Raw genomic sequence first — 14,732 nt, 5'->3', positions numbered from 1 at the left:
CCGGACCGGACCGCCTCCGCCCTCCGCCCGTCCGCCCTCCGCCCCCGCCCCGAGGCCGACGGCCGACGACGCGAAGACGGATCTCGCTCGCCGCCGTCGCGGGGGGGCGAGGCAGGCAAGGCCTCGACGTGCCCTCGTCCTCGCACGCAGCGTGGGGCGTGGAGGCTGGCCAGCCTGGCTGAGGGTGGCTCGGCACGGGCGCGAGGCCGCTGCGCTCGGCGAGGCCAGGGCCAGGCCAGGCTGAGCCCTTGCTGGATCGGCCGGCAAAGGGTCAGTCGATTTTTCACCCTCTCTCACGCACCGCCGATTTCGGGCGATCGGATGCAGCGCGCGCCAGCCTGCCCGCCTGCCTGCCAGATCAGGCCAGGCCAGCGCAGGCGAGCGCAGGCGCTGAGCTCCAGCCGGCCGCGCTCCTCCCTGGCGGCGCAGCCCGATCGACCTAGGGGCGAGCGCCGGCCAACAGATCACCCTCGACATCCTCTTCACCTCTTCATCTCTTCATCTTCGCATTCGACGAACCTTGATTTCAACGGCGTCGAGACCAGGCTGGCACACGGATGCGCGGGCAGGAGCAGATTTAGATGCAGAAGGTAGGATCCGAGGAGTAGCAACAGGCACGAGCTGGTGCCAAGCCGAGCGCGCCTACTACCACCGCGCACCGCCTGGCGTGCCCCTTCCCGTCGAGATGTGGTGCAGAAGGTCGCGCACTCCCGTCTGGCCCGCCGACGTGGCATCAAAGTGGCTCTGGTCCATCCCTCTGCCGCCGCCGCCGCCGCCCCGAACGGGGTCGACGCCTTCAAAGCTTCCGTGGGCCTCGAGGCCGGCCCTGCCGTTGTTGGCTCGTGAGCGACCCACCCCGGCGTCATCGTCGCCGTCGTCCTCCTCGTCCACCTCGACGATCCGCGACGAGTAGGTGCTGTCGTTGTGGGCGCGCCCACGCCCCTTGGACCTCGATCGCGGCGGGTGCTTGTTGCTGCCGGCAGACCGTCCCTGGTTGTGAGCGCTCGCCGCCAGCGCAGCCGCATTGTCCTTGTCGCGCGCCAGCGCAATCGACCGAGTAAAGGCGTCCTCGTAGAACTGCGAACGCGTCGCCAGCAGCGTCGAGTTGATTGGCGTGAACGGCTTGCCGCCCACCTCGGCGGCGTCGGCCGCAGCGCGACTTGCACCTCGCAGCCCTTCGAACCCACCGCCGCCGCCGCCGCCGCCGCCGGCTCCCGCTGCAGCTCCACGCCCCCGATCCGTGTACCGCCCTTCGCGAGCCGGACGGCCGTCGTCGCCGAGCCAGTGTCCCGCGGGCAGAGCGCCGCCGTCCGAGCCCATGGCCGCCATCCGCGACAAAAAGAGGGAGCTGGCGGGGTCCGTGGGCTCCCAGTCCGGGTGGTTGGCCTTGAACCCGAGCATCGACTGCTCCATCTTGGCCCGCCTCGACTCGGGCACGCCGGCACGCCCGCCGCCACCGCCAACACCACCGCCACCGCCGCTCGTCGCCTCGTCGGCGGCGACGCCATCGCGGCGGAAGCTGAAGACGGCAAACGAGCAGACGTAGCCGACGCCGTCGACGTGAACGGTGAACTCGCGGAAAAAGTCGATGATGGCGGGGGCGCTCCTGGGCAGCGACAGCCAGAGGACAAACGGCGTCGTGATGACCGAGAGCAGCTCCTGGAAGAAGATGTAGATCTTGAGCGTGTAAAGGCGCCCGAACTCGGCGTGGACGTCGGCCGAGTGGAAGCGGCCCTTCCAGCCCTCGGCCATGTAGTGGGTGTGGTGGATGACAGCGCGCAGCAGCACCTCGGGCTCAAAGACGAGGTGCTCGTCGGGGATCATGCCGCGCGCAAACGCCAGCACGGCGCCAAAGACGCCAACGTAGAAGAGGACGTTGCGCTGCGGCGTGATGTCGAAGTGGAGAAAGAGGTCCGGGTCGATGACCGAGGCGAGCAGCAGCACCGCCGTGAAGGAGCCGGCGATGAAGGCGACAAAGCGCGCCACCACGGCCGTCTTTTCCTTGGGGAACTGGTCGATGTAGCGCTGGGCGTACGGGTACGAGCTGTGGCAGCGGCGCCGGAAGAGGTGCGGCAGCTCGTTGTACTCGCGGAACTTCCACCGGGCGTACTGGGTGTACTGCCGGGAGCCGAGGTTCGAGGGATCCTTGTGGTACTCCTGGCATTCCGGCAGCAGGCAAGAGTCCGAGGACGTCAGCGGGATCGCCCTGTCAGCCTGGCAGAGGTGGCGTTGCGTGCCAGTCCAAGGCCGCCGTACCCACCTCAAAGTAGCGGAAGAACGAGTAGAGGAGCAGATACAGGACGATGAATGGTGCAAAGACGGCGTTGACGATGGCCATGAAGACGAAGCGCCGGCGCAGCCTGTTCCGTCGGTCGCATACGCGGGTTGAGATCAAACGCGGGGTGGACGGGGCATAAGAGAGGCGCTCCGGCACTCGGCATGGGTCCGTTCGACGGCGCTCAACGGGCAACGCCCGGCAATTGTTCCGTACCGAGACGGCATGCTGGGCTGGGGCCGGCACTCACCCTTCAATCAGCTGGCCGCGGTGGCGGTCGGTGAGAAACTGGCGCCTGACCTGGCCTCGCGAGTCGAAGAGGAAGCCGAGCAGGCAGAAGTTGAGATTCCACTCGAGGCTGCGGGTCAGGGCGGGGCTTCGGTGGCGCAGCCCGGGGATCGAGAGGTCGAGCGTGTCCTTGTTGAACAGAGCTATGAGGTAGTTTTCCTGGCGCATGATGCGATTGGCGACGTCGTGCGCATCGAGCTTCTCGCTGGGTCGGCCCGCGCCGTCGTCGGCGTTACCCTCGGCCTGCGAGCTGAGCGAGGTGATCGGATGCTCCTCGCGCAGCGTGGCGATGCGGTTCACGACCTCGTTCCACGGAATCGACTGGACGTCGGCCTGCAGGAAAAAGAGGGCAGACCGGTGCGAGGGAGGGGTTTGCACGTCAGTCACCGCGGGCTTTGCTGCACTGCGACGCTCGGCGGCGGGCTGACTGCACACTCACATCCGGTATGTTGAGGAGGTGGGTGTAGAAGCGGTGCATAGCGGCGAGGCGCGAGAGGCCAAAGCCAAACTGGAGCACCTGCCAGCCGAAAAAGGCGACGAAGCTGACCAGGAGCACCAGCGCGAGGTTCGAGAAGCGCGACACGCAGTGGTCGACGATGACCTCGGAGAGACGTCCGTCGTGGCGGATGCTCGAGTAGTCGACGCAGCCCAGCAGGAAGGTCGAGAAGCCGATGACGAAGGCGATCGTCCTGGCGGAAGCGCATGCGCATGCAAGCGGATCAACAGGAGGTAGTGGCAGAGAACAGGGGCGTCGAGGTCAGCGAACAGCTTCATCGCTCCGCAGCCGGAACGGACAGCTTGTCTGACCGGTTGACCCGTGCATACTCACAGAAGGTTGAGGGCGCGAGAGAGGGCGATGCAGACGGCGCCCTTTCCCACGTAGTACGAGTAGACCTCCTGCAGGAAGGCGTCCATGTTGTCGACGTTGGCCCACATCCAGAGCGCCTTTTGCTTCGGGTCGAGCCCTCGCAGCGCCGTGCGGCGGCTCTGGGGTGCCGTGGAAGGCAGGGCTGATGTCCAGCGCCAGCCTCGGGCCTTTTTGCTCCTCTCGCTGCGCCCGGAGCGGCTGGAGGAGGAACCTCGATGCCTCGAGCTAGAGGCGCTGCCGTCTTCGTAGGTGGTGCCGTCGGCCCGCTGGCGGCGAGATCTGCCCTTACTTCGCCGTCCAGACGAGGATGACTGCGGGTAGCCGCGCCTGCGCTCCTCTCTGGCCATGAGGGCGGCCTCCTCGTCCGAGTAGAGGCCGTCGGGGTCGTCGATGTCGTCATCGTCGTCGTCGGCTGTGCTTCCTCTCCTATCGCGGTGCGACGACGCATGTTCCGCTTGCGGCTCGTCTGGGATGCGGGACTGCTCAAAGATCGAGGCTTTGAAGCGCCCACCTCGAGACGACGGGGCTGATGTTTCGGAACGCCTGGTTGCGCCTGCGCTGGCACGAGGGGTGCCCGTGCCTCCGTCGATGTCGAGCATCACTGATGCGGGGGGCTCGTCAAAGCCATCGCGATAGCGGGCGTGAGGGGCGCTGGCGGAGGCGAGGGCGGAGGCGGTGAGTGGATCGAGGCTGTCCTGCGCCACTGCCGAAGGTGGCGTGGCTGCGGCGGGTGCCTGGTCGTGTCCCTCCTCTTCGACGAAGGGCGAGTCAACCTTGTGATGCGTTGGCGACCCGTCGATGGCTGCCTCGGGACCCACAGCAGCAGCAGTGGTGACATTGCTGTGGTCTTGGTCGGGATCACCGAAGGGGTCCATCTTGGCAGCGATGCCCTAGCGGTTGCGGCGGCAGGGGCAGTCACGCTGTCTCGAGTCGTCGGGCCCTCCTTGATATCGATGAATGCGCCAGACAGGCGGGTGCGATCCGGAACCAAAGGGGTCTACGGCCTCTGCCGGCGACAGTAGCGTCGGAGCTGGCCGAGACGAGCAGGTCGGTCCGATTGCGCCTCGGCGTCGAGCAGGCGAGACGCTTGTGTCACTCGGAGTCGACCGCGTGCTCGAGCACACAAGCGCAGTGGTGCCACGCGTGGCGTCGTATTTGGCGGCAGGAGATGATGGACAGAAGCACGAGGGTCGATGCTGGACGCCCGCTTGGACGCTCAGGGTGGATGGTCGAGGTGGTGGTGGTGATGACGGGCGGCGGTCCGGGCAACGAGCGAGCGGGGCTGGCAGTCACGAGCTAGGGTCCATGGGCAAAGCTCAAGGAGGGGGAACGGGCCAGCAGCAGGCGAGCGGGCAGAGAGGGGGGACGGCATGTGGAGGAGGCCAAGCAAGGTGCAGCCAGCTGAAAGCCAGGCTCAGCCGCACGAGACCCAGCAGCCGTGGACCGCGGGTGAGGCGAGGGCAACCAAGACGCCGGCCGGCATTCGGCAAAGTGCACACAGATCGACGGCGTGGCCTGCAGACAGAGGGCAAGCCTGCCTGCCTACCTGTCTTCTTCCAGCTTGCTGTCCTCTGCGCCGCTGCGGCTGGCCGGGTTGCTTCCTGCGCCCATCACCTCGACCATCTCTAACCTCGATCCCGTCGTCCGCCTACAGAGTGCCGTGCCGTGGTAGAGAGCAGTAGAGCTAGAGAGCACTTCAAGTGTCGCAGCACCGCCCCTCGACCTCGTCCTCGTCCTCGTCCTCGTCCTCGTCCTCCAGGCCTCCCGGCCTCCGTCTCCTGCCACGCCCCCGCCCCGTTCCGTCCAGCCGCCCCGGTCGAGCTCAGCCGCGCGCCTCGGAGATGCCGCCAAAGAAGGCGAGGCCAGCCAAGGCCGGCCCCAAGCCCAGCACGACGCCCGCCGGAGCACCTCCGACCGCGACCGCGACCGCGACCACGGCCGCTACGGCCACCTCTGCCGGAACCAGGGCCGACGGCTCTGCCGCTGCTGCCGAAGCGGCGGCGCGGATCATTGCCGATCGAGAGGCTAGCGAGGTGGACCCGGTCAACTACCGCCGTACGCCAAAGTCGCCGCTGTTTGCGCTGCTGCTCGCCGCCCTCGTCGCGCTGCTGGCCTCGACGACCCTCTACCTGCACTACCGCCTGCCCGCCCCCAAACCCTCGACGGCCATCATCGCTGCCGGCCTCGATCCGGAGCTCGCCACCGCCTACGATCCCAGGTCGCCCGTGGCCGCCCTCGATCAGAGGAGCGCCAGCGCCCGCGGCGGGGATCCGGTGGCGCTCAGCTCCCACTTCAGCGAGGCCAACGCCGTCTCGGTCATGCACCACCTCTCGGTCGGCATCGGCTACCGCATCGTGGGCACAAAGCAGCACGTCGAGGCAGAGGACTGGCTCGAAGAGATCCTCCGCCGCTACGAGGGCTGGCACGACACGGGCCTCGCCGGCACCGGCACCCGCACCCAGGTCGAGGTGTGGAAGCAGCTCGGCGACGGCGCCCACCGCTTCGACTTCATGGGCAGCACCGTGTGGAAAAAGTACTATTCCATGTCCAACCTCGTCGTCCGCCTCTCGGACGGCACCAACGAGGGCAAGGCAAATGCCCTCCTCCTCAACGCCCACCTCGACTCGACCCTCCCCTCGCCCGGCGGCGCAGACGACGGCATCGGCGTCTCGATCCTCCTCGAGGCCCTCCGCGCCCTCACCCTGCCCAACACGGGCCGCAGGCTGCACAACAGCGTCGTCCTCCTCTTCAACAACGGCGAAGAGTCGCTCCAGGACGCTTCGCACCTCTACATCACCCAGCACCACCCCACAAAGGACACGGTCCGCGCCGTCGTCAACCTCGAGGCGTGCGGCACCAGCGGGCCCGAGCTCCTCTTCCAGGCCACGAGCACCGAGATGATCGAGGCCTACTCCAAGGTGCCCCACCCCTTTGGCACCGTCCTCGCCAACGACGTCTTTTCCACCGGCCTCATCCTCAGCGACACCGACTTCCGCCAGTTTGTCGAGTACGGCAACCACCTCACCGGCCTCGACATGGCCCTCGTCGGCTCGTCGTACCTCTACCACACCCGCAAGGACGTCCCCGCCCACCTCGAGCCGGGCGCCACCCAGCACTTTGGCGAAAACGTGCTGGCCATCCTCGAGCACCTCTGCCTCGACCCGAACGCCTCCGCCAAGCTGGCCAGCATCCAGCCTCGCCAGTCGCGCGCCTCGCTGCCCATCTACTTCACCCTGGCCGGCCGCAAGTTCTTCCTCATCAGCTCCAAGGCGTTCAAGTCGATCGTCATGGGCATCTCGGCCATTGTCAACTTCCAGATGTCGGCCGTGACGCGCGCAGAGAGCCACCTCAACGCCCTCAACCTCACCATGCTCTCGGTCCTCGGCACCGTCGTCAGCCTGCTGGCCGCCGTCGTCGGCGCCAACGCCGTCGCCCTGCTCATGGTCCACGTCCTCGGCCGCGGCATGTCGTGGTTCTCGCACGAGTGGGCCGCCGTCGCCCTCTACGGCCCTCCGGCGCTGGCCTCGGTGCTGGCGGTGCAGTACGCCATGTCGCACCTCGTCAAGCCCCACCAGCGCCCCTACTTTGAGCGCGCCACGATGACGGGCATGCAGATCGTCTTTGTGCTGGTGCTCCTCGGCCTCAACGCCTTTTCCATCGGCTCGGCGTACCTCATGATCCTCGCGGCGGGCACCCTGCTGCTCAGCACCACCATCAACGACTTTGTCCTCGTCGGCTTCGGCAACATCGAGATGCGCCAGGTGGCGCCCGACATGCGCGTGTCGCCGTGGACGTACGTCGCGCTGGTCCTGGTGCCCTCGTCGGTGGGCTTCGAGGGCATGGCGTCGTTCCTCGACCTGTTTGTGCCGCTGACGGGCCGCATGGGCGAGGTGTCGCCGGCGGACAACATCATCGCGACGATTGTGGCGGCGCTCAGCTTCCTCTCGCTGCCCGCCCTCGTGCCGCTGTCGCACCGCTACACGACGGCGACGCTCGGCCGGGCCATCCTGGCGCTCGTCTCGCTGACGGCCGTCATGGTGGCCGTGTTTGCGGCGCGCCAGCCGTTTGACGCGCTCCACCCCAAGCGCCTGTTTGTGCACCAGGTGCAGAACATCACCAGCGGCGAGTGGTTCATGAACCTGGGCGCGGCCGACCCGGCGCCCGGCTTCGAGCAGCTGTCCAACGACGTGCAGCGCGTCCTGGGCCGGCCGGGCGAGTCGGCGGTGCTGCACGAGATGAACGCGCAAAACACCGACTTCGACATCCTCTACCCGGTCAGCGACTTCCTGACGCCGTACAAGTTCCAGCTGCCCGGGCCCGCGCCGGCGGCCGACGGCGGCGGTTCGGTCACGCCCTACGCCGCGCCCGCCCCGGCCTCGCAGCATTTTACGCTGCGCGCCGTCGACGAGGTCGTCGACTTTGACCGGGCGACGCGCAGCGTGACGCTCGAGATCCAGCACCCGGGCATGATCTGGCCCGTCATTGCCTTTGACGGCGACGTCGTCGAGTGGAACCTGCCCTCTACGCCGCCGAGCGGCCACCGGCGACACCACATCAAGCAGGTGGGGCGCCACGGCCAGTCAAAGTGGAGCGTCGACCTGGTGCTCCGCCTCGACGCCGACGGCCTCGCCGCCGCCCGCGCCCGCAAGACGGGCCAAGACTTTGGCCAGCTCGTCACCACGGACCCCGGCGTCGGCGGCGGTGCGGTCGACGCGACGCGATCCGACCTGCGCGACCCGAGCCGGCTCTGGATCGACATGAGCGGCCTCGTCGTCGACGGCATGTTCCCGCAGCACCGCCACGAGGCAAAGGGCCGCTACGCCATGGACAACTTTGAAAAGATGGACGCCTACCTGGCCCAGGAGCATCCCGAGGTCGACGCCATGCTGCTCAGCGTCGTCGCCGCCGTCGTCGTCGCCTAGGCAAGGCGGCGGCAAGAGGTTGGCAGTCGGGGGCCGGATAGGACAAGAGGCAGCGGCCGTCGGGTCGTGTCGGCCGGCTCCTCGTCTTTCTTTTCTGCTCTGCTCTCATCCGCTCTGCTTTGATCTGCTGATCGCCATTCCATGGCGTGCTCCATGTATGTACAAAAAGAAAGAACCTCCCTTCGTCCCTCGGTGGACAAAAAGGAGACGACTAGGAACAAGACCCGACCACTGCCTCTCAGCGATCGATATGGAGGGTTCAGGGATGGACCTAGCGGACCTTGTAGAGCTGGACGAGGCGGGTGCCCACGCCCTCACCCTTGGTTCGAACGGGGCCGAGGGAGGCGGGACGCACCTCGTAGTGGAGTTCGACTTCGAGTTCGCGCGAGTTGTCGGCGGACTGGATGACCTGGATGGACCCGGTGATGGTATCGCCCCTCGAGGCCTGGATGGGTTGTTTGAGCAGGAAGACTGTCTGCTTCCAGTGCGTCATGAGGCCGTGGGGGCCCGTGGTGAAACTGACCACCTCCCCCTTGGCTCCCTCCTGCTCCGGTGGTGGTGGTGGTGGTGCGGTAACGGCGGAACCCTGCAGGTCGAGACCGTATACGTCCGATTCGGTCGGTGCCTCGACGGTGCAGGCACCCAGACCCTGCAGCCGTTCGCCACCCACCGTATCCCGCTTCTCCTCCTCCCCCGTCTGGGCGGAACGCGGCCACGGCTTGGAATCGGGCGTGAACCACGTGTCGAACCACGATGCCAGCGCGTGGATCGTCGTCTCCTCCTCCTTGATCGTCAGCGTAAACGGCGACGTGAAGGTCGGTTGGCGGTAGCTCAGCACTTGCAGCGGTAGATCCTGGTAGGAGGGGGTGGGGGGAACATGGAGGGCAGCAAGATACGGAGAGGGTCAGCAAGAGATGGGGAGGGTCAGCAAGAGCCGTGGACGACGACGACGACGCCGGGGGGGTTCGATCAGGCCAGGCGGCGCGGCAGCGCGCCTCGACTCACGTAGATGTCGCACACGTCCGAGACGACGGCGTCGTTTTTGAGCTCCTCGGTGTACGCCTCGTCGTAGAGGCCCTTTTGCATCTCCGACATCCTGAATCCGTGCACGTCGTTCCAAAAGTGGATGCGCTCGTGGAGCAGCTCCTGGTCCGACACGGCGGCGAGCGTCATGCGGCAGTGGCTCGGGGCGAGGATGCCCGTGGGCGCCAGGTAGCGGTCGCGGGCGTAGAGGACCGAGGGGAGCATGCACTCGTAGAGCAAAAAGTAGCCCATCCACTCGGACACGAGCAGGTCGACGCCGGCGGCGTACTGGGCCAGCTCGTCGTCGAGGTCCTCGACCTTGCCCTGGACGACGGTGACGACGTGGCCGAAGCCGTTTTCCTCGACGTTGGCGCGGGCGCGCTTGGCGACGTTGGAGGCGTCGATGGCCACGACGCGCTTGGCTCCGGCGCGGGCGCAAAAGAGCGAGAGGATGCCCGAGCCGCAGCCGACGTCCATGACCGTCTTGCCGCGGATGAGGTGCGAGTTGGCGGGCGAGAGGAGGAAGCGGGCGTACGAGAGGGTGCGGGCGCGGTCCGAGATCATGGTCTGGTGGATGTCGTTGCTGGCGTACGAGTCAAAGTAGTGGGAGTCGTCGTCGCGCCCCTCTTTGCCGCCCGGAGTCAGCTTGGCCAGCTTGGCGGTGGGCTTGAGCCCGGCCACGGGCCCGCGGCGGTCCGAGTCGAGCGAAGACGAGGACACGCCCATGGTGGCGAGTAGGCGCGACTGGACCTCGCGCAGCGTGGCCCTGGTGGCTTCGAGCTCGTGCTGGAGCTGCTCGATTTGCTCGGATGCAGCCCCGCCGGCGGCAGCGGCCGTGGGTGCCGCAGCCGTCGAAGCGCGGTCGAGGTGGCCGTGGCCGTCATCGCCGAACTGCTCGCCGTCAAAGTCGAACTGGAGGAGCGGGTCCTCGTCGCCGCCGTCTACGGGCTTGAGCTCCTGCTCGCCCTGCCACCAGTCCTCGTTTCCCGTAAGTGCGTTGACGTCGGAGGGGGCGAGTTTGAGCCTGCGGATGCGGTTGACGAGGCGGATGGCGCCAAGGGTGTCGAGGTCGAGGGTGCGTACGACGTTGCGCACGTCGCAGCCCTTTTGTGCGCCGTCCTGGATGGCGGCGAGGGCCGAGGGGAGGGTGGGGTAGGAGCCGTCCTGGTCGGGGAAGAGGGCGAGTGCGGGGGGCTGGTCCTCGACCCAGTCTGCCCAGTCCTGGTCGTCGTGCGAGTCGAACGACGAGTCGCTGTGGTAGGAAGCCGAGTCGTCGTCGGCGGGCCGCACGGCACCGCCCGCGCGGCTGCTGGAGGATGGTGTTGCCGATGCCATGGCGTCGGTGCGGTGGAGATGGGATGGTGGTGGTGGTGGTGGTGGTGGCACGACGGGGCCGTCGAGCTCAAAATTCCAGCAGCGAGAGGTGCCAGCTGCAGCCCGGCCAGTCAAGAAGAAAAAAATTCCAGGCGAAATTGCATCAAGCGCGGGCCGCTCTATGGTGTCGGTCGCCGCACGGACCCATCAGCGTCGCTCTTGCTAGCGGCGAGCAGGGCGACGAACGACGATGCTCAGAGCACCGGATGGCAGTTGCAACAGCGTCGATGCTGTGCTGCCAGACACCGACTCGGATGCCAATCCAATGCTTCCTCTGCCTTGGGTGAAGCCAGAGAGCAGCCGGGCCACGCCGCGAGCTTGAAAGCGATGGCCCCCCTCGGCCGCCCTCTCCGACTCCCGAGATTGGACGACGGTGGCCATCTTTGCTGGCTACCCGGCAATCTCTCGACGCCTTTGGCTGGCGGGCCTGAGGCACGGCCTAGCCTGGCCCCACATCCCTCGACGCTTCGGCCATCTTTGACAACCGCGCGCAGCGGTGACCGGGGACCCCTTCCTTCCTCGTGGCCCTGTCCGTCATCCCTGGCCAATCTTCCAGCTGGCTGGCTGGTTGGCTGCCTTGTTCGCTCCCCCTCTCGCTCAGTTAGTCCTCTGGCCCGTCTCGATATAAACCCCCTCCCTCCAACCAAGGCCACCCCGTCGACACCCCACCTTGCCGCCCTCGAACCACAACCCTGGCCCCAGATACCCTCACCATGCCGCCGCCACCACCCGCTTCCACCACCGCGTCGCCCCTCTTTCTCGGCCTCGACCTCTCGACCCAGGCCCTCAAGGCTTCCCTCCTCGACAACTCGCTCGCCGTACTCGACGAGCTCGAGGTCCGCTTCGACCGCGACCTCCCGCACCATGCAACAAAGGGCGGCGTGCTCGCTCCTCAGCCGGGCGACCCCCCGGGCACCGTCGTGGCCCCCGTCCTGCTCTACGTCGAGGCGCTCGACCGCATGGCAGACAAGATCAAGCAGAAGCAATGGGCTGTCGACCGCATCCGGGGCATCAGCGCAGCAGGTCAGGTAGGTCGCAGCGCCTCCCTCGGCCCTCGCGTCCCGGCCAACATCGACTGATCCCGCTTCTCTGCTCTTGTTGTCCTCTCTCATCTCGTTGTCCTCTCTCACCTCGTTGTCCTCTCTCACCTCGTTGTCCTCTCTCAACCCCTCTTTTCGGCACTCGTCTATCGCCTTCTCACCCTGTCCTCTCCATCCCCTCTTCCACCTCCCTCCTCCCCCGCACAACAGCAACACGCCTCGGTCTACTTTTCGCGCCAGGCTCCCTCGCTCCTCGCTTCCCTCTCGCCCGCCGCCACCCTGGCCGACCAGCTGCCCTCGGCCTTTTCGCGCGACGTCGTCCCCAACTGGCAGGACAGCTCCACGGCGGCATCCTGCGCCGCCTTTGAGCACCTCTACCCGGACGGCGCACGCGGCCTGGCCCGCGTCACGGGCTCCCGCGCCCACACCCGCTTCACGGGCCCCCAGATCCACGCCTGGCGCCAGTCGCACCCGCATCAGTACAAAGACACCCACCGCATTGCACTCGTCTCGTCGTTTGTCACCACCCTTCTCTGCGCCGGCCGAGGCAACCGCGACGCCGATGCCAGCGACGACGACCCCGTCAAGCCCATCGACGAGAGCGACGCTTGCGGCATGAACCTGTGGGACATGCGGCCCGACTCGGAGCACACCTCCGAGACAAAGGGCAGCCTCGAGCCCGGCTGGAATTGGGAGCTCCTCCGTCTCGTCAGCGGCGAGAGCGAGCGAGGCGACGCCGGCGAAGCCGACGACCTGGGCGGCGCCGCCGAGCTCGAACGCAAGCTGGGCGTCGTGGCGCGCGACACGGGTCGAGCGGTGGGCAAGGTGGGGCAGTGGTGGGTGGAGCGGTATGGCTTCCATCCGGACTGCGATGTCTTCCCGGGGACGGGCGACAACCCGGCCACGTTTCTCGCCTTTAGCCTGGCCGAGGGCGAGGCCATCGTCTCGCTCGGCACCTCGGACACGGTCATGGTCTCGACGGCCCAGTACGTGCCCCACCCCGAGTTCCACGCCTTTGTCCATCCAGCCAAGACTGCCTCGTCGTCGTCGTTGTCGTCGTCCGGCGGCGGGTCTTCTTCTTCTTCCTACTTCAACATGCTCGTCTACAAGAGCGGATCGCTGGCGCGCGAGTGGGTGCGCGACGAGTTTTGCGAGTCGAGCTGGGACCGCTTCAATGCCGATGTCGAGTCGACCAGGCTCGAGGAGGGCGAGGGGAAAGAGCAGAGGGTCGGCTTCTACTGGCTCCGCCCAGAGATTATCGTGAGTCGGCGCGGCGGGTCCGAGCGGCATGGCACGGGGGGAGCGACTCCGACATCCAGTACTGACGCCATGGTCTTGTCACCTCCTTTGCCCTCGCCGTCGCCAGCCGGACGGAGCGAGCGGAGTACACCGCTATGCACGCCCCACGTCGTCGTCGGCGGGCGAATTCACGCGCGTGCCCTCGTTTTCAAAGGCGTCGTGCAACGCCTCGGCGATCCTGGAAACCCAGTTCCTCAATTACCGTCACCGCTCTTTGTCGATCGTCTCGTCGCCCTCCTCTTCCTCTGCCTCGCCTCGCTCGACCCCAACCTCGGGCGGAATCAAGAGGCTCTACGCGGTAGGCGGGGCATCTTCGAACCCGGTCATCTGTCAAGTCCTCTCGGACGTGTTTGGCAGCGACGTCGTCAAGCCCGTCCAGCCCGTCGCCGTCGTCGATCAGGCGCCAGGGGCAAAGAGGTGGACGGCAGCGCACTACAACTTCTGTTCGGTCGGTGCGGCCTACAAGGCCATTTGGGGATGGCACCGTTCCCAAGTCGCCTCCTCTTCTTCTACCACTGCCGGGGCGGGGGCGGGGGCGGTTCCGCAGGAGTTTGACGCGTTCATCAAGTCGATCAAATCCCGTTCATCGTCTTCCCCCTCGTCCTCCTCCTCCTCCTCGTCCCCCTCTCAACACGATGAGAACAACGACGACGAGGAGACGCAGGGCGGCGTACAGGTCGTCGCACACCCGCGCCCTGACCGGACAGCCATCTACGACTCGTTCGTCGCGCAGTGGAAGACCCTCGAGGATAGGGCGGTACGAGGCGAGTGACGAGGCCCCCCCTCTTCCCCTTCCCCTCCCTTTCCTTTCCTTCCCCTCGTCGCCAAACGCCCGCCCTCAAGCCGAACAACGAACCATTACGATCGACCTCCGGCAGGGATAAGGAGCATAGACAAACGGCCCTGTGATAAACTAGTATTGCCGCTTCGGCTTCGGCCCAGCACAGCACCTTCTTGGACAAATCTAAACCGGCATCCACCGCCGCCGCCGCCGGCCTCGTCGAGGTCTCTTGTAGTGTCATCGTCTTGTTCTCGTGCGCCGCCGGCCGTGGGTAGCACACCGAGCTGGGCGGACGCAGGCCAGTCTGCTCTGCACTGCCCTGCTCTGCATCGCCTCGCTCAGGCGTCAATCTCCATGCCGGCACTGGCCGCGCCCCCGGCGGCCGACTTCTTCTTGGCCTTGGCCACCGCCCTCTTCTTTTTCTTCTTGTCCGCCTCCCTTTGCGCGGCGCTGCGAAGGGTTGGCGTCGATGGCGTGAGGGGAGAAACAGGATGCGAAGGAGAGCCCAAACACGATCTCGTCAGCGCAAGCGCAAGAAAAGGACAAAGCAGCAACCTTGGCCGACACGGCAGCGATTTCCTCCGCCCACACTCACAGGTCCGACTTGGGCGTGCCTGCCTGCTTGGCCAGCCTCTGGGCCAGGGGCACGCTGATCCTCGACTGGAGGTTGGCCGCCCCTCCCGGTGTCGCCGCCTTGCCTCCGGCTTTCGCCTTTTTGCCTCCTGCCAGCGCCAGCGCCTTTGCCTGGGCCTCTGCCTTGGCCTTTTGCCTGGCCTCGGCGGCGCGCAGCTTCTGGGCCTGGGCGGGCGTCAGGAGGCGGTTGACGGAGCGGCTCGGGGATGCGGTCCTTGAGCGACTTGAC

At 66.9% G+C, this 14,732-nt stretch overlaps 5 protein-coding genes across 5 annotated transcripts in view; 2 read left to right on the top strand and 3 right to left on the bottom strand.

Annotated features, from left to right (window-relative positions):
• Positions 1-645: 645 nt before the first annotated feature.
• On the bottom strand, positions 646-4,306 carry PFL1_05637 (uncharacterized protein; the record flags this gene model as incomplete). Its single annotated transcript, XM_007883173.1, has 5 exons — positions 646-2,157; positions 2,261-2,360; positions 2,526-2,896; positions 3,003-3,252; positions 3,393-4,306. 5 exons carry the CDS (start codon positions 4,304-4,306, stop codon positions 646-648), a joined length of 3,147 nt encoding a protein of 1,048 aa, XP_007881364.1.
• Positions 4,307-5,272: 966 nt separating this feature from the next.
• Positions 5,273-8,353, top strand: PFL1_05636 (uncharacterized protein; the record flags this gene model as incomplete). The annotated part of the gene is made up of 1 exon (XM_007883172.1): positions 5,273-8,353. One exon carries the CDS (start codon positions 5,273-5,275, stop codon positions 8,351-8,353), a length of 3,081 nt encoding a protein of 1,026 aa, XP_007881363.1.
• A 271-nt stretch (positions 8,354-8,624) lies between these two features.
• Positions 8,625-10,711, bottom strand: PFL1_05635 (uncharacterized protein; the record flags this gene model as incomplete). Its single annotated transcript, XM_007883171.1, has 2 exons — positions 8,625-9,206; positions 9,359-10,711. 2 exons carry the CDS (start codon positions 10,709-10,711, stop codon positions 8,625-8,627), a joined length of 1,935 nt encoding a protein of 644 aa, XP_007881362.1.
• A 752-nt stretch (positions 10,712-11,463) lies between these two features.
• PFL1_05634 (uncharacterized protein) lies at positions 11,464-13,861 on the top strand (the record flags this gene model as incomplete). The annotated part of the gene is made up of 3 exons (XM_007883170.1): positions 11,464-11,778; positions 12,001-13,050; positions 13,157-13,861. The coding sequence occupies 3 exons, from the start codon at positions 11,464-11,466 to the stop codon at positions 13,859-13,861; spliced, it is 2,070 nt and encodes a 689-aa protein (XP_007881361.1).
• Positions 13,862-14,208: 347 nt separating this feature from the next.
• PFL1_05633 (uncharacterized protein) overlaps positions 14,209-14,732 on the bottom strand; it is a gene marked incomplete at both ends in the record, with an annotated part of 2,145 nt that continues 1,621 nt past the window's right edge. The window contains 2 exons of the mRNA XM_007883169.1: positions 14,209-14,320; positions 14,466-14,668. Coding sequence (XP_007881360.1) covers positions 14,209-14,320; positions 14,466-14,668 — 315 coding nt within the window. The remainder of the gene's footprint in view (positions 14,321-14,465; positions 14,669-14,732) is intronic.

Source organism: Pseudozyma flocculosa (assembly GCF_000417875.1).
Source record: "Pseudozyma flocculosa PF-1 unplaced genomic scaffold scaffold00021, whole genome shotgun sequence".
Lineage (NCBI taxonomy): Eukaryota > Fungi > Basidiomycota > Ustilaginomycetes > Ustilaginales > Ustilaginaceae > Pseudozyma > Pseudozyma flocculosa.
This window is presented reverse-complemented; position numbering and strand designations above follow the sequence as displayed.